The sequence below is a fragment of the Anomaloglossus baeobatrachus genome, chromosome 8, assembly GCF_048569485.1.
Source record: "Anomaloglossus baeobatrachus isolate aAnoBae1 chromosome 8, aAnoBae1.hap1, whole genome shotgun sequence".
NCBI classification, from domain to species: domain Eukaryota; kingdom Metazoa; phylum Chordata; class Amphibia; order Anura; family Aromobatidae; genus Anomaloglossus; species Anomaloglossus baeobatrachus.
The window spans coordinates 80283078-80305066 of record NC_134360.1 but is presented as its reverse complement, the minus strand read 5'-3'; the positions used below and the strand labels follow the sequence as shown (position 1 = coordinate 80305066).

The following is a 21989-nucleotide window of genomic DNA, read 5'->3' as shown; positions in this document are numbered from 1 at the left end:
CAAGCTCTGTCATTAAATAAGTGCTGCCTCACCGAGTGGCTTGATCAACAATTGCCCCTTTCCCAGCACGTCTCTTCAAGATGGAATCAATTTTAGGGGTTCTGGCGGCAATAACCAACTTCCTCACTTTTCCAATTAGATTTCCAGCATGTCCGCCCAGTTTCACACATCCGGTTTCTCACCGGTTTGGCGGATGCGGCGCACGCCAGTACAGTACGATACAGTACAGTGGCAGCGCTGCAACTTCCGTGTCACATGCTCCGGTCACATGACAGCATGTGTCCGGCGTTTGTCGCGCTGTCACTGTACTGTATACACTGTACTGGAGTGCGCCGCATCCACCAAACCGGCAAAAAGCCGGATGCGTGAAACCGAGGTCCCTCTTGCAGACTGTCTCTCTTATTGCCAGCTGCAGCGTGTGCACAACACAGCGCATGTGATGAATATGAAAGTGTTTTGAACCAGCTTCAACAAGATCATCTAATCCTAAAGTATCATTTTGCTGTTCTTCTGTTGTAATATCTGTTTGTTCCTCAGTTACATGAACAGCACTGTGGCCTTCCATCTCACACATACTAAATCCGACATTTTCTTCTAGCTGTTGTTTATTACTCTCATTCATCAGTGTAATTGTACTTATCAAGTTTGAAGCATTGTCCTTTACAATAGCAAGAACCTGTTCTTTTTTGAGTTTGTAGTCTTGTAGAACTTTTTCCACTAAGGCCTGGAGAAACTGGCTGGTGTGATGAGCTTTAGTATCTTTTACTGCCAGTGACTTGCTAACAATTTCTTTCTTGTCACAAACATATCGAACATTGATGGCAAAATAATTCAGTGAAATGCAGTGTCTCTGGCATCCAGCAAAGGCAATGGGTTTCAAGATAGGACATTCAGACACATGGTTTTGTGAGGATCCTCACAAAGAATGAGCATGTCAGTTTGTGGCGTTTTTCTAATCTGCTTTTGCTATTGAAAGCATTATCTATGAGCTCAGAAACCTTTCAGGTGATGCAGTTTTTTAAAAAGCTGATCTGCTTTTGCAGCTGACAAACGTATCCTCAAAAAAACGCAGCAAAAACGCTGTGTGTGAATGCAGCCTTAGATCAGGAATAGAACAGCCATTTATAGGACATTTCATAACTTTCCCAAATTCCTATGAAAAAATATTCAGCACATTCTGCATTGTACTACTGTCCCCAATTTATTATATATTTTAGTTGTCGTAGTGCATTATATACCGACTCCGACTCCATAGCCCTGTCTGCCGATCATCACTACGAAGGGGCAGTGATGCTCACTGGAGTGCTATGGACCCTTTAGGCTATGTGCACACAGTGCGTTTTTTTGACGCTGCGTTTTTGGCCGCTAAAAACGCACAAAAACGCACCTGCGTCGAAAAAACGTGGCAAAAAACGACGCGTTTTGCCGCGATTTGGTGCGTTTTTTTGCTGCGTTTTGCTGCGTTTTTGCTCACTGCGTCCTTATGCGTTTTTTATCAGTGAACAAAAAAAAAAAGGTCTGATGTCATTTCCTTCTTCAATGTGTTCTTCATTCTCCACTAGTGTATGCAGAAGAGCAGACAGCTGCAGAACTACAAGGCTCAGCATACTCCATCCAATAGTGTATGCAGGAGAGCAGACAGCAGCTGCAGAACTACAAGGCTCAGCATGCTCCATCCAGGACTGTATGCTTGAGGGAGAGTCAGGGGGAGCAGACCTACAAGGCTCAGCATCCTCCATCCAATAGTGTATGCAGGAGAGCAGACAGCAGCTGTCGAACTACAAGGCTCAGCATCCTCCTTCCAGGACTGTATGCAGGATTTCTTTGCCCCCCCAAACAAAAAAAATGACGTGGGCTTTGCCATATTTTTGTATGCTAGCCGGGTACAGCAGGCAGGTGCGGGCTGCCCCCAACCCCCAGCTGCCTATTTGTACCCGTCTGGGAACTAAAAATATAGGGAAGCCCTTTTTTTTTAAATTATTTCATGAATTTCATGAAATAATTTAAAAAAAAAAATGACGTGAGCTTCGCCCAATTTTTAAGTCCAGCCGGGTACAACTAGGCAGCTGGGGATTGGAATCCACAGTGCAGGGTGCCCATGCTTTCTGGGCACCCCCGCTGTGAATTGCAGCCCGCAGCCACCCCAGAAAATGGCGCTTTCATAGAAGCGCCATCTTCTGGCGCTGTATCCAACTCTTCCAGCTGCCCTGAAGCCGGGTGGCTCGCTGGGTAATAATGGGGTTAGGGCTAGCTGTATAGCTGGCCCTAAGCCCGAAATTCATGGTGTCACGCCAATATTAGACATGGCCACCATGAATTTCTAGTAAAGATAAAAAAAAAACACAACACACAGAAAAATATTTTTATTAGAAATAAAACACAACACAATTAGTGACTCCATCTTTATTGAAATAAAGAACCCCCCCTCCGCAGTAATCCTGGGTCAGGGTCCCGCGCCGTCCAATCCGGATCCAATATCATCTGATCGGTTTGCTGGAAGGCAAAGTGATCAGATGATGTGTCAGGTTCAAGTGACTGAATCCCATCACACATCAGCTGATTGTATAAAAGCCGATTATAAAATCAGCTGAAGCATCAGTGCAAAAAAAAAAATAAAAATAAATAATACTCACTTATGTGCTGATTACCGGCAGCTCCTGCAGCGATGGGGCGGGAGTCTGATCCTGTCCGATCGCTGCAGCAGCTGCCGGTAATCAGGGATGAAGTCTCCTGATGCATCCGCTGATACCGGCCGGGCGCCCGCGTCACCGCGATACTTACGATCAGCTGATGCGTCAGGTGACTGCATCAGGTGATCCATCGCCAGGTCCTGCATCCATCGGAGGTTTCCCGGCCGTCTGCACACAGCCGGAGCGGGGGTGGCGATACCGTGAGAGGAGATGGGAGCGGGCATGGCACCGGGAGTCTGCAGACAGGTGAGTATAATTTTTTTTCTTTTTTTCTACTGTTAACTTTTGTTTTCGCAGCCGCTTCCACCTCCCGCCCAGACGGCAGCATACCTGCAGAGGACGGGAGATGGAAGCGGCGTTGACTGTACCGGGAGGATTCACGCTTCTGTGTTTACTGACAGAAGGAATCCTCTTCCTGTACACGTCACTTTACTACCCACCTCCTGCGTTTATAGCTGCGTTTTTGGTCTTAGAAACGCACCAAAACGCAGCTATTTGCGTTTTTCATTGCATCTTTCAACATCCCATTGCACTCAATGGATGAAAATCGCGGTGAAAAACGCTGGAATAATTGACATGCTGCGCTTTTGTGGTCACCACAAAAACGCAGCTGAAAAAAAACGCTGTGTGGGGACAGCAAAAATGAAAACTCATAGACTTTGCTGGGGAAGCAAAGTCATGCAGTTTTGAGGCCAAAAACGCACCCGAAAAACGCCGAGAAAAACGCACTGTGTGCACATAGCCTTATTCCTTTATTGTTTATCCCTGCACAGGGGCTATCTGTAAGTTTGGCTATGCTTCGTATTACAGTGCTGCCCCATTTACATCAGTGGTGTTAAGCTGCAATACCAGGCAAAACTGCACATATGGACAATCTATGTAATAGACCTACAGAAAGGCACTTTATGAAGGCGTTGTAAAGGCTTAGATAGCAAATCCCGGATAATTTTTGGGCTAAAATAATGTCAGTTTAACACAAATTCATGTAAAACTTTCAAAGAACAGTATCACATCAAGTTGTTTTTCAAGGACTCTGAAATCATGCCCCGTCACATGGTGTATTATGGCGGTATTCTCCACAATATACCCTAAAAGTAATACTATTAATAAAGAGGCATGGCATGAACTACAAGTTCCTAAATTTACATGTAAACTCAGCCATGATACATCAGTGGACTTCATCATTTAGGAAAACATTAAAATCCGAACACAACGAACATAACTAAAAATATCTTTACGTGGACCAATCTTCAGGATTTTCGTATATAACCTAAACCCAGTGCTATACTGGCACTATCAGGCTGATTTTCTACATACGTTTAGTTGTCAGCTAGAATGTATAGATCTTGAAAACACAAGCAAGTAAAGTTTGTAAAATCAGCAGCTTTTTAAATGACAGCAGCTGCAGCAGCTGATAGCTGGGGTGGATATTCATAGTTATCCCCTCCCGTGTTATTTATCCTAATTCTATTAAAGAATCGATTTACTTTGTGACTAAAGGACCTGTGCTGATGTCATACCCATGTGACCAGAAGGGGCAGGGCCTCAGCCACCATAGCTGATACCAGGAAGCAACATTTTTCTGTTGGCTGGGGCCCCGCTCCTTCTGGACACATGGGTATGACATCAGCACAGGTCCTTCTATCAGCTGTTCTCAGTGCAGGCGGCAGCAGGAGGCTGTAAATGCTCAGTTCCGGAGATACCTCCTCTTCTGATAGCAGCCGTAGGGCGTCGGTCCCCGGACGATCAAACATTGATGATCTATAATAAGGATATGCCATCAATGTTAAAGTAGCGGCCAACTTCTTTAGTATGTTACAGTGCCTACAAGTAGTATTCAACCCCCTGCAGATTTAGCAGGTTTACACATTCGGAATTAACTTGGCATTGTGACATTTGGACTGTAGATCAGCCTGGAAGTGTGAAATGCACTGCAGCAAAAAAGAATGTTATTTCTTTTCTTTTTTTTTTAAATTGTGAAAAGTTTATTCAGAGGGTCATTTATTATTCAACCCCTCAAACCACAAGAATTCTATTTGGTTCCCCTAAAGTATTAAGAAGTATTTCAGGCACAAAGAACAATGTTGTTTGGATTAATTATCTCTTTTTCCAGCCTTTTCTGACTAATTAAGACCATCCCCAAACTTGTGAACAGCACTCATACTAGGTCAACATGGGAAAGACAAAGGAGCATTCCAAGGCCATCAGAGACAAGATCGTGGAGGGTCACAAGGCTGACAAGGGGTACAAAACCCTTTCCAAGGAGTTGGGCCTACCTGTCTCCACTGATGGGAGCATCATCTGGAAGTGAAAGGCTTATGGAACTACTGTTAGCCTTCCACGGCCTGGACAGCCTTTGAAAGTTTCCACCCGTGCCGAGGCCAGGCTTGTCCGAAGAGTCAAGGCTAACCCAAGGACAACAAGGAAGGAGCTCAAGGAAGATCTCATGGCAGTGGGGACATTGGTTTCGGTCAATACCATAAGTAACGTACTCCACCGCAATGGTCTCCGTTCCAGATGAGCCCGTAAGGTACCTTTACTTTCAAAGCGTCATGTCAAGGCTCGTCTACAGTTTGCTCATGATCACTTGGAGGACTCTGAGACAGACTGGTTCAAGGTTCTCTGGTCTGATGAGACCAAGATCGAGATCTTTGGTGCCAACCACACACGTGACGTTTGGAGACTGGATGGCACTGCATACGACCCCAAGAATACCATCCCTACAGTCAAGCATGGTGGTGGCAGCATCATGCTGTGGGGCTGTTTCTCAGCCAAGGGGCCTCGCCATCTGGTCCGCATCCATGGGAAGATGGATAGCATGGCCTACCTGGAGATTTTGGCCAAGAACCTCCGCTCCTCCATCAAGGATCTTAAGATGGGTCGTCATTTCATCTTCCAACAAGACAACGACCCAAAGCACAAAGCCAAGAAAACCAAGGCCTGGTTCAAGAGGGAAAAAATCAAGGTGTTGCAGTGGCCTAGTCACTCTCCTGACCTTAACCCAATTGAAAACTTGTGGAAGGAGCTCAAGATTAAAGTCCACATGAGACACCCAAAGAACCTAGATAACTTGGAGAAGATCTGCATGGAGGAGTGGGCCAAGATAACTCCAGAGACCTGTGCCGGCCTGATCAGGTTTTATAAAAGACGATTATTAGCTGTAATTGCAAACAAGGGTTATTCCACAAAATATTAAACCTAGGGGTTGAATAATAATTGACCCACACTTTTATGTTGAAAATTTATTAAAATTTAACTGAGCAACATAACTTGTTGGTTTGTAAGATTTATGCATCTGTTAATAAATCCTGCTCTTGTTTGAAGTTTGCAGGCTCTAACTTATTTGCATCTTATCAAACCTGCTAAATCTGCAGGGGGTTGAATACTACTTGTAGGCACTATATGTTCAGGAGGCTGAAAGCCTTTTCTCAGCCAAAAAATTGGTTTTCCGTGAATAATTTTTTTTTAGCCCATAGGCTTTCAAGGGCTACAAATCTTAGCCCCTGGGGCTACCATATGGAAGCTATTATCATCATGGATATAATAATTACCCTTTGTCTGGAGACCCTACATATTACATATGAGCATCACCCAACCAGATTTGTTTCATTCTCTTACGAATAAAAAAGACCATTTTTATTGGATACAACATTAAAATACTTCAGATAACATTCCTGCATTTTAGAATTTGGTCTCTCACCTCCAACGGTGTAAACTCATAGTTTTCTAAGAAGGAAAGACCAATAACTGGCACCAAGAGAAACTCCAGTCGGAATGTGTCGTTCTCACTGTCGTATGCCTTTCGAAACTTCATGTAGATCAGGTAAATTGTGATATATGCACAAAGCAAGAATACGATCTGTTGAAAAATGAGACAATATGTGGTATTAAAGGGAATCTGTCAGCAGGTTTTTGCTATGTAAGCTGAAGCCAGTATGCTGCAAAGGTTAACAAAGAATGTTCAGGGATGCCTGTTTTGTCACAGTCTAATCTTTTGTTTATTTGTTTAATCAGCAGTATCCTTATCATTACAGGACTAAAAACTCATGTGCATGACAGTCCAGCATGCCTCATCCTCGGATTGACACCTCACTGTCAATGTACAATCTCTATAGAGAGCCTGGTGTGAGCGGGGGCAGCTCCCTGAGCTGAGCTACATGACTAAACCTAAAATACAGATTGTGTCAGGACGGCTGCAGCCAGTAATCTAAGTGATTCATTGTTGGATTCAGAATCTCCTTGCCTACATCATGCGGATCTCAGATGAGGTAGCAAAAACCTGCTGATAGATTCCTTTTAAAGGCTGTGGTTGGTTTATAGGAGTTGGCCACTATTTAGATACTAAAAACCTATCCTTAGGCTAGGTGGTCAGAACCAGATTGGTGGTGTCTGATACAAGGCACCCTCGCCGATCAGCAGCTGTGGGGAAGGCCGGGTATAAACACTACAGAGCATCGGTGGGGGTACAAGGGATCAGACCACCACCAATCAAAAAATTGATGATTTAATGTAATGATAGGCCATTAATATCGGAGAAGTGGACAACCCCTTTAATTATTTCTTGTGTTCTATAGAACTCCATCGCCTATCACATTATTATTCAATGCTTGTTACAATTCAACCCAAAATATTGGACCTTTTGGATACAGGAATAACTTAACATTTCTTTTACAGGGAAGCAGATCTGTCACCTACATATGCTATAAGGAAAAACAATAGGACATAATAAGATTATTACACTTGGGTATTAGAAATGCTAAAGATTACACACCCCTGTTATGAGTCCTCCTATGGCTGTGATTGATAAGCTGTAGTCTATGTAACTACTGTATGAACCTGAAGTATTATTACAGTGCTCTTAATAGCTAAATAAAAAATAATTAGGGAAATTTAAAACTGTTAAAAATTAACTAAACTTTTTATTTTTAAAATTTTATCCAGCATGGAAAATTCTGGAACTTTGAAAGTCACGTTATTAGGTAATTTGGCTTTACTCCTGTAAAAAAAAAAATTGCATGTAAGCAACATCCAAAATTTTGCCTTTTCCTTGGTCTATTTCTAGTTCTATGACCCCCTTGGACATGTAGAGGAGGGTGTACTTACTTTGAAAATGCTATGTCGCAATGCTGTTAAGTGTTTTCTTGCCCAAAGTTACATACTCATTTTAATTTCAGCATTACACATTCATTCTGACCTGTATTTTCAAAAGAAGTACACCAGAATCACCACAATTAAAAGATTGATTCAACAATGTATACAGCTTGACTTGTGAAATCTGGAGACATTAGTTTAAATGTTTCTTAAAGGAAATCGGTCAGCAGGATTTTGCGATGAATTCAGGTTTGCCTGTCTTGTCACAGTCCGATCTGCTTTTTATTTGCTATGTTTGTTAAGCAACAGGACTTATAATTGATAAGGCTATATTGCATATGCACGGCAGTCCGGCACGCCCCCTCCTCTGATTGACATCTCACTGTCAATGTACAATGTCTATAGAGAGCCTGGTGGGCAGGGACAGCTCTCTAAAGCTCTGCTACATGGCTAAATATAAAATTCTGATTGTGTCAGAACGGCTGCAGCCAGTAATCTAAGTGATACATCATTGGAATCAGGATCTCTTTGCTTACATCATGCTGCTCTCAGATGAGGTTCCAAAAAAACAGATTCCCTTTAAAACATAACAGTTTTCATTTTTATTTCATAAATGAATAGTACACATGAAAATAAGGAACCTTGTAATATATCTAATCAGGGAAATCTTCTTTCTCTGCCAGAATTGATCAGTCATTATCAAAATTCTCAATTCTGAGGTAAAATCTGTATTCAGTGAAAACTTTCCCATTACTGAGATAGAAGATGGCATCTTTTACTGATGAGATTCTATAATGGCGGGAGAAGGGAGGAGCTAGAGACAGAGGAAGGAGGGAGAGGTAGAAGCTTGATGAAGGAGGTAAATGCAGAGGGAGGAGCTAGATGCAAAGAAAGGCGCTAGAGGTAGAAACTAAAGAGGGAGGAGCTAAAGGTAGAGGAAAGAGGTAGATGCAGAGAGAGGAACTAGATGCAGAGGGAAGAGCTAGAGGCAGAGGGAGGAGCTAGAGGTAGAAACTAGAGGAAGAGGGAGGAGCTAAAGGCAGAGGAAGGAGGTAGATGAAGAGGGAGGAGCTAGGTGCAGAGGGAGGAGCTAGAGGTAGAGCTCCGCTCCTTCCTCCTTCTTTTATCTACATAGAATCTCATCAGAACGAGCCTCCATCTCCTATCTCAGTAATGAGAAAGTCTTCGCTAAATACATATTTGACCTCAAAATTGAGAATTTTGATAATGACTGATCAATTCTGGCAGAGAAAGAAGCAGATTTGTCTGATAAGATAAATTACAAATTTGCTTATTTTCATGTGTACTATTGATTTATGAAATAAAATTAAAATAATGGTTCCGTTTTAAAGCTTCAGCTCCCCAGATCTTCATGTCATGAAGTCTACAATACCAGTCATTCCTGAGTGCCACCGTTATGGCTACCTGGATGCCTGCACAGGTATTTTTCAGGCTGACCTCCAGCCTAGCAGAGGATGTCTTGATAACAAGAGTCCTGGTGAGATGTGGTCATACATGCGTTGTCAGACATTATAGTGTATGACAAATTAGGAAAAGGTGTATGAAATAGGGGAGCTAGCCCTTCTATTTTCAGGTTGAGATATTTGTGGCACATAAATTTAATATTTACAATAGGAACAGTTGACGTTACGGAGTGAAAACCTTCTTACCTTCATCACTGTGTTATAGACGGAGATGAATGTGGTCAGCAAATCCAAATAGCGCGTAGTAAATACTAAAGCAAACAATAGCTGACTCTTCCCTGATATACCTGGAATACAAAATAATATTATGTCTAAATAAACTCTTCTTTTCCAACTCTTCCACCTAAAGGAGTTTTCCCTCATTCAACACTCATCAGCTATCTCTCGTCTGAATGGAGCAGAAGTTGCACACCGACAATGCAGCATGATTCACTAGCTGTGGGAATTTCAGTGCACCCTTAGTGTGGCCAAACAGTTCCGTGCACCTTCCTACCTACTTGTTTGCCTTATATCACTGCCCTCCTGTAAAATCAAAACTGTCAATCAGGGAAGAGGGGGGGGAGGGGGGAAGGGGGGGAGTGGGGGTCAGCGATAGAAGCAAAATGCAAAAATAGGTGGGAAGAAGAGCTAAAATAGTTAGACAAATCAAGGGCACAGTGAGTGCCTGAGTTTAGTTTGGATGGTTATCATCTGCTGACAAACTCCCTTTAAGGCTATGTGTCCACGGTAGAATGTACCTGCGGATTTTTCTGCATGAAAATCCGCGACTTTCGCGGCAAATCCGCACCTTATTTTTGCCGCGGATTTGCCGCAAATTTGCTGCGGATTTTGATGCGGATTTTTTTTTTTTTTTTTCCCCATTCTATACCCAAAATCCGCACCAAAATCCGCAACAATAATTGACATGCTGCAGATTTTTCCAGATCAAAATCCGCGGCAAATCCGCCGCGAAAAAATCCGCAGCATGGACACAGCATTTCCAAAATGCCATTGAAATGGCTTGGAAGTGCCGCTGCTGCAGATTTTCGGAAAATCCGCGGTAAATCCGCGGCAAAATCCGCGCAAAATCCGCAGCGTGGGCACATAGCCTAATTGTGGTATTGCAGCTCAGAGCCTATACACTTCAATGGAACTGAGATGTAAAAACAGACACAAACCAAGTACAGGTGTTTTATTGTGTAAAGCACCACTCCAGAGTTTTTATTTCACTTTTGGAGCGTTGCTTTAAATGTAAGTTCCCTGCACCCTCTCTTATACTCACCTACCGCCGCCTTAAAGGGAACCAGTCACCAGATTTGGGGCCTATAAGCTGCGGCCACCACCTGTGGGCTCTTATATACAGCATTCTAACATGCTGTATATAAGAGCCGAGGCCGCAGGGTATAACATAAAAAACACTTTATAATACTTACCTAAATGGTCGCTGCTGTGGAGTTGGGTTATATGTGCATCTCTGTTCTCCGGTGCCAGCGCCTCCTCTTTCGGCCATCTTTGTCCTCCTTCTTCTGAAGCCGGGGTGCATGACGTGTCCTACGTCATCCACACTCATAGACAGGGGGATTGTAACCCTAAAATGGGACAGGAGTATGGCTTGTACAGTTTAAGTAACCCGAACTGATAACTATCTCATATAGAATATATCATGCTGTATTGCATCATGTTAGATCAACATAGGTTATTGCATCTTGCCATAAATTAAAATTGTACAAAAGTATATATAGGCTATGATAGATGTGTCCCAAATTTACTAGTGATATAGCCTATAACGTGTAAACATAGCAGAAGGCAGTAAACAAACCATTGGAAGAAAAATACTATATGCAGAGTGCTGCAAATCATGGTAATGGGGTAAGATTTGCAATTATGCAAGAAGCCAATCCAGGCTGTAGTAGATATATCGCAAGATTACTGATAATATAGCTTATGGCCTTCCCTCCTTGATGAAGCTGTGTCCACAAGGGTATTTATATATTGGCGAAACGTGCGTTGGATGGTTAGGGGGCTTATTCTCACGGGGATCCCCTTACTGGGACTAGAAGTACTTGCATATTGCACTTTATTTTCTTTCAGTGACCTGTTTACTGCTTTTTGCCACGCTTGCACTGCATAAGCTATATTATTATATTATAGTAATCTTGCGATATATCTACTGCAACCTGGATTGGCTTCTTGCATAACTGCAAATCTTACCCCATTACTGTAATTTGCAGTACTCTGCATATAGTATTTTTCTTGCTTCCAGTGGTTTGTTTACTGCCTTCTGCTAGGCTTACACGTTATAGGCTATATCACTAGTAAATTTGGGACACATCTATCATAGCCTATATATACTTTTGTACAATTGTAATTTATGGCAAGATGCAATAACCTATGTTGATCTAACATGATGCAATACAGCATGATATATTCTATATGAGATAATCATCAGTTCAGGTTACTTACACTGTACATCTATGAAGCCATACTCCTGTCCCATTTTAGGGCTACAATCCCCCTGTCTATGGTGTTTTTAATGGTGTTTTTTAACGGCCATTGTTTCCTTTGTGTGTCCTTTGTGTTTCTACATCAATAAAAATTGTTATATTTTGCACAATTTATTGCTCTGGATACTCCTGTTTTGCATGGATTGGTACTTTGCAGAAAAAAAAGACGGAGTGTATAATCCTGGGCAACCTGTAAGGCTTGCATTCAATATTTCAGCCTGTTTAAAAATACATTTTTAACCATTTATATAACGTTGAGTAATTTATAACCCAATTTTTTATATCTGGCAAGCTGGCCATTGACTTTGGAAGTGCATTAATCCATCTCTTTTAACTACAATTAAGAAGGATACATATAAAAGTCTCCAAGAGTCTTAAGAGAAACCTTCACTGAACAACTTCTCTTATATGGAAATTAACCACAGATATGAGTTTCCAACCATCCAGAAATTCCTGGACAGTCCATGACAATAGGACATAATTTGCCTTGTCCATAGACGTGTATCACTTATCATACTAGTTTATTATGGATTTTCAATGTGTCTGTAAAAAATATTGTTTGCTGGGATTATTTGATAAGTCATCCAGAAAAAAATAAAAGTCAAGAAGGCAACCCTGGCACAAACAGGGCATTAAAGAGAATTTGTCAGCAGGTTTTTGCTATGTAAGCTGAAGAAAGCATGCTGCAAGGGTTAAAACATAGAATTCAGGGATGCCTGTCTTGTCACAGTACGATCTGTTGTTTATTTGCTATGTTTGTTTAACCAGCAGAACTTCTTATTGCTTGGACTTCAATGTTATGCGCACTGCAATCCAGCACACTCCCTCCTGTGATTGGCACCTTATTATCCATGTATAATCTCTATAGAGAGCCTGGTGTGGGCGGGACAGCACTATCAGCTCCACTGATTATATCAGAGAGGCTGCAGCCAGTAAACTAAGTGATACATCCTTAGATTCAGAATCTCTTTGCCTACATCATGCCACTCTCAGATGAGGTAGCAAAAACCTGCTGACATATTCCCTTTAACAGACCAACACCTTACATAAGTGGTGCAAGACACTGGGTTTCCACACTCCAGATCTAGAAATGTTCGCTCTGGTCAGACTCCAGGGGCAGACACTACCACTCCTGTTACATACCAATAACCTGTGATGAGCACATGCAAAATTGTCCTGAAAAAAAATTGGCCAAAATAGTTTCATCCTGAAAAAACCTCATGTTTTTACATTCATATTGTATTCCGAATGTCATTTTTTTTAATATCCATATTGTATGGATATAAATGGCATGTATGTATGGCACAAGGATCTTTAATATGCTCTCCTGACTGAGCCCTAAAGGGAACCTGCTAGGCCCTGAAAATGTCTCCAGCATATATCAAAGCCATATTCCGGCAATTTAATCAAGTGTTTGCGTTTTTGAAAAAATATGAACATCAAAACACTGTTATTTCGCCGCTGATGATGTGCTAACTATCCTGGACTAGTCCGGGCATCTAATACCTGGACTAGTTCTGCCTCGGGTACAGTAATTAATGCATTTTCTTGTGTAACTAAGTCAAAGTCAAGCACTGAAGCCAGGACACTGACGGGGGTGGCATTCTATCCACTGTGACTTGTTCCTAATATGTAGTCTGAACAGGGAATAAAGAGGTGATGCAAAAGGGCCCGCTATTTCCATAGGTCATACCTAGACAAGAAGCCCTTAAAGAACACTCAATTGCTTAATGTAGGTAAAGAAAGTTTGTGTTGGTGAAAAACACCTTTAAAAACAAAGTCTATAGGAGACTACAGAATCGTACCTTGGGCCCCCTTCAACTCTAGTACAGAAGCACAGGGTTAACATTTAATCCAGAGTTACTACTAATGCAAAATTGCTGAAGGAGTAGTCTACTACATCTTGCTGCCCGCCTCCAATACACGTATATGGACGAAAATGATGCATGACAGGGCAAAAATGTATAGTAAAGGTATTGTGTGTTTTGGGATTATAAACTTACTGTGCATTCTATTATCAGTGCCCTGATACTGCATTGGGGAAAAGTACAGGATTATTAGGTCTACCCTCTTATTTCTTTCATTATTTTTTTTCTTGCCAACCATGTTTTTAACCTTTGTTTTTGTCAGCCTTATATGCTTTGCATCAATAAAAGCCATGTTTATATATAAATAGCTGAGTGTGCAAATTTTTTACTATGCAACTCTTTTTTTGCATACTTTTTCTTGGCACCCCTCCCTTTATTTATAGCAACAATGTGGAAGAAAAAACAAATGGCCACACATCCAAAATTCATAAGTTGATCTAATGCTGCTAGGCAAAAAATTAAATACCTGAACATGAGGTTTTTGTTGGCACCTCTCCCTTTATTTATATTTATTAAACTGTGGTGCCCACTACTTCTTTCTTAAAGTGTTCCTAGGAGCAGTGTGTGGGGGAATATTATGCAGAGGGGCAGTGTGAGTATGGGGGATATTATACAGAGGGGCAGAGTGTGTGTGTGGGGATATATTATACAGAGGGGTAGTGTGTAGGAGGATATTATACAGAGGAGCAGCATGTGTGTGGGATATTATACAGACCACGGGGAAGACTATTCTCCTTATGGAGACCTGACAAACCAGTCTGGCTGTCAGTAAGGGGACTTATAGCTGCAATGCCCCTCTGGGAATTATTCAAATTGTCCCTCCAGTGAGGAAGGAGACAAACTCTAGCTCCACCTCTTGGAAGTAGCAATCATAAAAGTTAAATGTGGTTTTTTAAACAAGCCTTTCCATAAGACTTAGGATTTATTTGCCAGATCAGAATCCCAATTTGCAGACACGCTTCTCATAAGCCAGATCAGATACCTACACTTTGCACTGATGAGGGGCAATCACCCCGAAACACTGTGTCTGCAAATTGGGATTCTGATCTGGAAAACAAATCCTATGAAAAGGCTTGTTTAAAAAGCCACATTTGACTTTTAGGATTGCTACTTCCAATAGGTGGCCCTAGAGTTTGTCTCCTTCCTCACTGGAGGGACAATTTGAATAATTCCCAGAGGGGCATTGCAGCTATAAGTCCTCTTACTGACAGCCAGACTGGTTTGTCAGGTCTCCATAAGGAGAATAGTCTTCCCCGTGGTCCCCACATAGCTTCTCATAAGCCAGATCAGATACCCACACTTAGCACTGACGAGGGGCAATCACCCCGAAACACAGTGTCTGCAAATTGGGATTCTGATCTGGCAAATAAATCCTAAGTCTTATGAAAAGGCTTGTTTAAAACGCCACATTTGACTTGTAGGATTGCTACTTCCAATAGGTGGCGCTAGAGTTTGTCTCCTTCCTCACTGGAGGGACAATTTAAATATTATACAGAGGGACACCGCATGTGGTGGGATATTATACAGAGGGGTAGTGTATGTGTGGGATATTACACAGAGGAGCAGTGTGTGTGGGGGATATTATACAAAGGGGCATTGTGTGTGTGGTGATATTATACAGATGGGCAGTGTGTGTGTGGGGATATTATACAGAGGGGTAGTGTGTGTGGGACGATATTATACAAAGTGGAAGTGTGTGTGGGGTAATATTATACAGATGGGCAGTGTGTGTATGGGGATATTATACAGAGGGGTAGTGTGTGTGGGAGGATATTATACCAAGGGGCAGCGTGTGTGTGGGATATTATATAGAGGGCCAGCATATATGAGGGATATTATACAGAGAGACAGTGTGTGAATGGGGTGATATTATAAGGAGGGGCAGTGTGTGTGGGGGATATTATACAGAGGGACAGTGTGTGTGGAGTGATATTACACAGAGGGGCAGTGTGTGTGGAGGATATTATACTTGGGGGCAGTATGAGGCAGTGTAGAGTGTGTATTATGGATAGTGGTGGTGTAGGGGGTGTATTAATTTTCTGAGGGAAATACTTCATTTTGTAGAGCAACTTCAAGGGTGCTGTAGTGGAGCTTGGACAGAGTCTCAAGGGGGCCCAAAAATGTTGCCAGTATGGGGCCCTGAAATTCCTAGTGGCAGCCCTGCCTTCAAACTCCCCCATCTGTCCCTTTGTACAGTACATGCTATGTCCTAGACCTAGAAGATATATTTCAGCATTCATCTTTAAAAATTAATATGTAAATGTTCTTTCATGCAGTATGTCAATAGTTAAAGTTATTTTCATAAGTGAAAAGTTTCAACTTGTCTTCCCTCAAGGGAGTATGAACAAATATGGTTACATGACAGAGCTCATCGTGTCCTGGGGGACCACATCTGCCTGCAGGGCTGTCACATAGGAATGTGTTCAGTAGAAGAATACAGTGTAGCAACAGCCAAGAAACGCTTCTGATACTGTAACGCCAACAGTCAGGTCAGAGCAGTCAACAAGTGATGACGTTATTACACAACACAAGAAAAGAGGTTTCCATACACTGATATGCGGTGTCGGCCATGTTCAGGGAGCAGTCCTGCATCAGTGCAAGGACAGAGGCGAAAGATACAAGAAAAGACTAATACATCTCTGATGAAAAAAAAAGAAAAACATCAAAAAAGTAAAATAATTAAAATGAACCAGCAATGAACCACCCAGGATTTTGTCTCTTGTCTTTAGAGGGGTTTTCCGGAAAAATCTTGTTCCCCAGCTTTAAAAAAAATAAAAACCCAAAACTGTGCTTTCCTCACCCTTCCCAGCCCTGGTGCCAGACCTGGGGAGAGTGAGTAAAGCACAGTTTGCTTGTTGTTGTTTTGTTTTTTTTTAAACAAACTGCAGCCTGGGGATAAGGTTTTTCCGGAAAACTCCTTTAAGTCTTTGTGCACATGTTGCATTTTTATTGCATTTTTATTCATTTTTTAGTGCAGAATTGTCACAATCTGAAGGGTTTACTGATACTGGCAGAGTCAATGAGAATCCTGAAGTCTCCTGCACACATTGAGTATTCTTTCCTTGCAGATTTGGTGCAGAAATAAATCTTCAGCATGTCAATTCATTCAGTGTTTTTGCTGCAGATTTCACCCATACTAATGAATGGGAACAATATGCCCCATAAACAATCCATAAATGCAGCAGAAATGCACATTTTTGCGCTGCGTTTTTCTGCCAAGAGATGCAGAAGTGGTTCAGAAATTTCTGCACCAAATCCTGCACATGCTCTAAAGACAATAGTGAAATCCCGTGCGGCTCATTACTGGTTCATTGTTCTTCTTGGAACTCTTTGGATATTTTTCATTTCTTTGACATTAGTGTTGGATCCAGAATTCGCTGTGGTGCCGTCATCATGACTTTAGCGCTACAGACAGTAACAGACGACACCAGGAGCGGCGGCAGAGATTTAGCGTTGGACCACGGCAGTGTCAGACTGGGGCGGCAGGGGCCCCCCCGTAACATTGACTACGGGGGCCCACTAATCAACTACATTCTATAAATGACATTTACCTATGCTTCTATATAATAATATTCTGGGTAGTTGGTAAAATGACTGATTAGTTGTTTTCTTTTGTCTGTACATATTGAAACAAGTGTATTTTTCCAACTATTAACCCATTACTTGCCAAATTAGACATTTTCATTTTTTTTTATTAAATGACAGATTTTTAATGAAAAACAAAAATTAAAAATTAAAATGAAATTTAAGCAAAATTAATGAATTTAATGTATAAATTAAATTAATTAATGATTAATTTAATTTAATGAATTTTAAGCAAAAGATTAGGCATCCCAAAAAAAGGACAATGGTAGATAATAGGTTAATTATGTTTGGGGGGTAAATGATATAAAAGGGGCCCACCAGAGGATTCTCCTGCTCTCCTGTCAGCCAGTCCGAGCCTTCACAATGGGACGGTGTGTAAAGAAGTTTAGTTGTTGGTTTTTTTTGTTATTATTTTTTTTATTATAGAAACTACAGCCCGAGTACAGTGGTGTTCAGATAACTGAAAACCCTTTTATGGGGAACATGTCACAATGAAATGCAACCTGATCTCCAGGCAGCATAGCACAGAGCGGGCAAGGATGAGACCGATATATAGTATATATAGCCACATATTCTTTTAAAGAAAGAATTTAGTATAACTTATATTGGGTAGGGTAGGGCATAACTAGCTATTAGTCAATTTGAATATATATATATATATATATATATATATATATATATATATGTGTATATATATATATATATATATATATATATATATATATATATATAGTGGAGCCTTGGTTTAAGAGTAACTTGGTTTGAGAGTGTTTTGCAAGACAAGCAAAGCTTTTTAAAAAATTGTAACTTTGTTTAAGAGCAATGCTTTGCAATAAGAGCAAATTCCCACCATGTACACTTCCGGTTCTGTCCTTTCACCGCGCTCTGACCCGCTCTGGAGGTAACTCTATGTCCATATGTACTGTATACTGTATACCATTGTACAGTACAGTATATACTATATAGCATGTCTATCAATTTGCATTTGTGAATACAGTATTGTACTTTCTTATTGATAACCAGTGCAGCACATTGCTTGTTCTGTTCCTCCCGCACACCAACAATTCTATTGGAAGCTAAAGTGCAGTTTAATTTGTTTTAGGCGGCTTTCACACTACGTTTTATTAACATCCGTCATGAACGTTTTTTTAACACAAAAGCGGATCCAGTGCAAATGCGTTTTCATTTCAATGCATTTGCAATGGACTCGCGTCAACATGCGTTCACCTGCGTTTGTGTGCGTTATATGAGGATCCAGCGAGTTGCAGTTTTTTAACATTTTTCAAAAACGCTACTTGTAACGTTTTTGAGCTGCGTCCAACTTCTGCAAATTGCTGGATCCTGACTAAACCGCATGCAAACGCATGTGAACGCTGGCGTGCTGATAGACAGGATCCGGCTTGCTCTACTGAGCATGCCCAGGAACCAGCCTCGGGTGATCAGTCTCTCTCCCCTTCCCTCTCTGTCTCTCTTTGCCTCCCTCTCGCCTCCTCCCTCTCGCCCCCTCCCTCTCTGTCTCTCTCCCTCTCCTCTCTCTCCCTCTCCTCTCTCTCCCTCTCCTCTCTCACACTCTCCCTCTCTGTCTCTCTCCCTCTCCTCCCTCTCCCTCCCCTCTCTCACACTCTCCCTCTCTGTCTCTCTCCCTCTCCTCCCTCTCCTCTCTCACCCTCTCCCTCTCTGTCTCTCTCCCTCTCCCTCTCCTCTCTCACCCTCTCCTCTCTCACCCTCTCCCTCTCTGTCTCTCTCCCTCTCCTCCCTCTCCCTCTCCTCTCTCACCCTCTCCCTCTCTGTCTCTCTCCCTCTCCTCCCTCTCCCTCTCCTCTCTCACCCTCTCCCTCTCTGTCTCTCTCCCCCTCCCTCTCTGTCTCTCTCCCCCTCCCTCTCTGCCTCTCTCAGCCTCCACCTCTCCCCAACCAAGGAAAGCACTTCTCTTAGTTACCCGATGTTTATGTTGGTTACGTGTGCAGGGAGCCCGGCTCCTAGCACCTGCGGATGCTCGTAACCAACGTAAATATCGGGTATCCAAGCAAGTTACCCGATGTTTACCTTGGTTACGAGCCGGCTCCCAGTCTATCACGTTCAGTTCCACTGACTCTCGATCACATGACTCCAATGCCCGCCCATAAACTTAAAGTGACAGGATCCTGCAAAATAACACATGCGTTTGCATGCGTTTTTTTGCTGTAAAAGCAGGATCCGCTTTTACAGCAAAAAAACGTTCATGACGCATGTTAAAAAAACGTAGTGTGAAAGCAGCCTTACATGTTTTTTACTGCACAGTATTTTGTATTAGTGTACTGTAATTTTATATGAATACAGTACATTATATTGTATTGCTGTAATAAGTTTGTATAAATACAGCAAATATTTTTGGGTTGTGGAACGAATTGTCTGCGTTTCAATTATTTTCTCTGGGAAAATTTGCTTTGATATAAGAGTAACTTGGTTTAAGAGCTCACTCCTGTAACCAATTACGCTCGTAACCCAAGGTTCCACTGTATATAATTATTTAAAGAGAGCACATCCTCCAATTGTGTCTATTCCACTGATTCCGGGACAGTTTTTCTTTTTTTTCTAGGCCCCTCTGTCCCCAAGTTATGTCCCTTGATAATAAAGATGCATATTTACCCTTCAATTACATGGGCGTGTACCACAGAACTTCTCAGTGGGCGTGGTCGTGCTTTGATTGGCCACTGCAAGAGGAGAAAAAGTAAACGCCCACAGAGAAGTTCTGTGGTACTCGCCCATGTAATTGAAGGGATAATTAGCATTCTTATTTCCGGAGGGCATAACTTTAGAACGGAGGGGCGTAGAAAAAAAAGAAAAACTGTTCCAGAATCAGAGGAACATTGGAAATTCAAAGAAGTACTCGAGTTTATATGTAAACAATGAAGTGAAACATTCCCTTTAACATGGTCTGCAACACAGATGATACCGTGAGACTCATGCAGCAATCGAAAGAGATGTGATCACATCAGCTTGAATTCACGTTAGAACGGATCAGTTGGCAAAAAAGTTGTCCAGACACAACTATTCTGTCCGTTTTTAAATAACTGATGTCTGCTGGATCCACTTTTTTTTACCACTGGAGTCTATCGGATCCGTTAACGGATTGCTATTTATCTTCCATTTGAAAGTGATCCTGTAAGCAAAAAAAGGGATCCGTTACAAATGAGGCTAAGGCTGCTTTCACAAATACAGTTTTTGCCGTCAGGCACAATCCGGTGTAAAAACTGATGCAACAGATCAGGCGAAAAAACAGATCAGGTGAAAAAACGGATCAGGTGAAAAAACGGATCAGTTGCATGAGTTTTTTCCATCAGTTCCTTCAGTTTTTGGACGGATCCGTTGTGCTACTGAGCATGCTCAGTAGCAAAAAACGGAATCCGTCGCTGTAATGTGTTGTATGCCGCATTACGACGGATCCAGCACCCATAGCCTTTCATTGAACATGACGCCGGATGCGGTCCGTTTTTTTGCTGCTGCCAAAAAATGCTCCATGCTGCGTCCTTTCCGGCAGCTAGACACATATTTCAATGAGGGAAAAATATGCATCCAGCGCCTGGTCCATTTTATCCGGCATTCGCCGGATTGTGCCTGACGGCAAAAAACGGATGTGTGAAGGCACCCTTAATAGCAATTGGTTAACAGATCCGTTTTCCATTGGCTCCAATGTTAAAAAAAAAACGGATACTGTAAAAATCAAATTAAAAACGGACAAAAAAAGTGTTTATAGAACTTTTTTGCCATTGGATCGCTGCCTGATCCGTTCTTATGCATGATTACTGGACATGGGCGATTGCTGGAGGATTCTGCACAGATCACACAGGAAAGAGAAGAAATAACCCATCAGAAGTTTTTACATGTCTCCTATACATTCCCATAGCCAAACTTTCCCCTCCCTGTCCATGGCCCGGACTCACCAGCACAGGACTTGGTCTTCCACATCTTCATCAGCAGGATGATCATCGCTAGTAAATGGGACAAGTCTCCCAAGATTCGGAACACATTCATTGTTCCCAGTAAATGATCAGACTGGTGAGTAAGAAAAGAGGCAGCAACTTACTGCCCGGCCGGAAACTTGGGGCAAAGCAGAGAGGGGCGCAGAGGGCGCAGTGAGGGGCGCAGGGACCGGCGGAGGGACCCGGAGGAGTGCGCGGTGATTCTCCCCAGCAGGCGGGTGACGTGGCTGTGCGGACACCGGGGCGCGGGGAGGGGGCGGGGGAGGCTGCACATCACTCAGGACGCTTTAAAGGGGCTGCGGAGACAGTGCGCCGACAGAAACTGCAGCTGGGATGTGCCACGTACAGGGCCTGTGTGACCAGGTGGCAAAACACACACACACACACACACACACACCACACACCACACACCACACACACACACACACACACACCACACACACACCACACACCACACACACACACACCACACACACACACACACACACACACCACACACACACCACACACCACACACCACACACCACACACACACACCACACACACACACACACACACACACACACCACACACACACCACACACCACACACCACACACACACACACACACACACACACACCACACACCACACACACACACACACACACACCACACACACACCACACACCACACACCACACACCACACACACACACACACACACACACACCACACACACACCACACACACCACACACACACACACACACACACCACACACCACACACCACACACCACACACACACACACACACACACACCACACACACACCACACACCACACACACA

General features: G+C 42.6%; 1 protein-coding gene across 1 annotated transcript in view; it reads right to left on the bottom strand.

Moving 5' to 3' along the window:
• Positions 1-21421, bottom strand: part of KDELR3 (KDEL endoplasmic reticulum protein retention receptor 3) — a 31971-nt gene extending 10550 nt beyond the window's left edge. The window contains exons 1-3 of the mRNA XM_075321835.1: positions 21125-21421; positions 9452-9552; positions 6391-6549 (exon numbers count right to left, since the gene is read on the bottom strand). Of these exons, the coding sequence (XP_075177950.1) occupies positions 6391-6549; positions 9452-9552; positions 21125-21215 (351 nt within the window). The 5' untranslated portion in view covers positions 21216-21421. The remainder of the gene's footprint in view (positions 1-6390; positions 6550-9451; positions 9553-21124) is intronic.
• Positions 21422-21989: the final 568 nt, after the last annotated feature.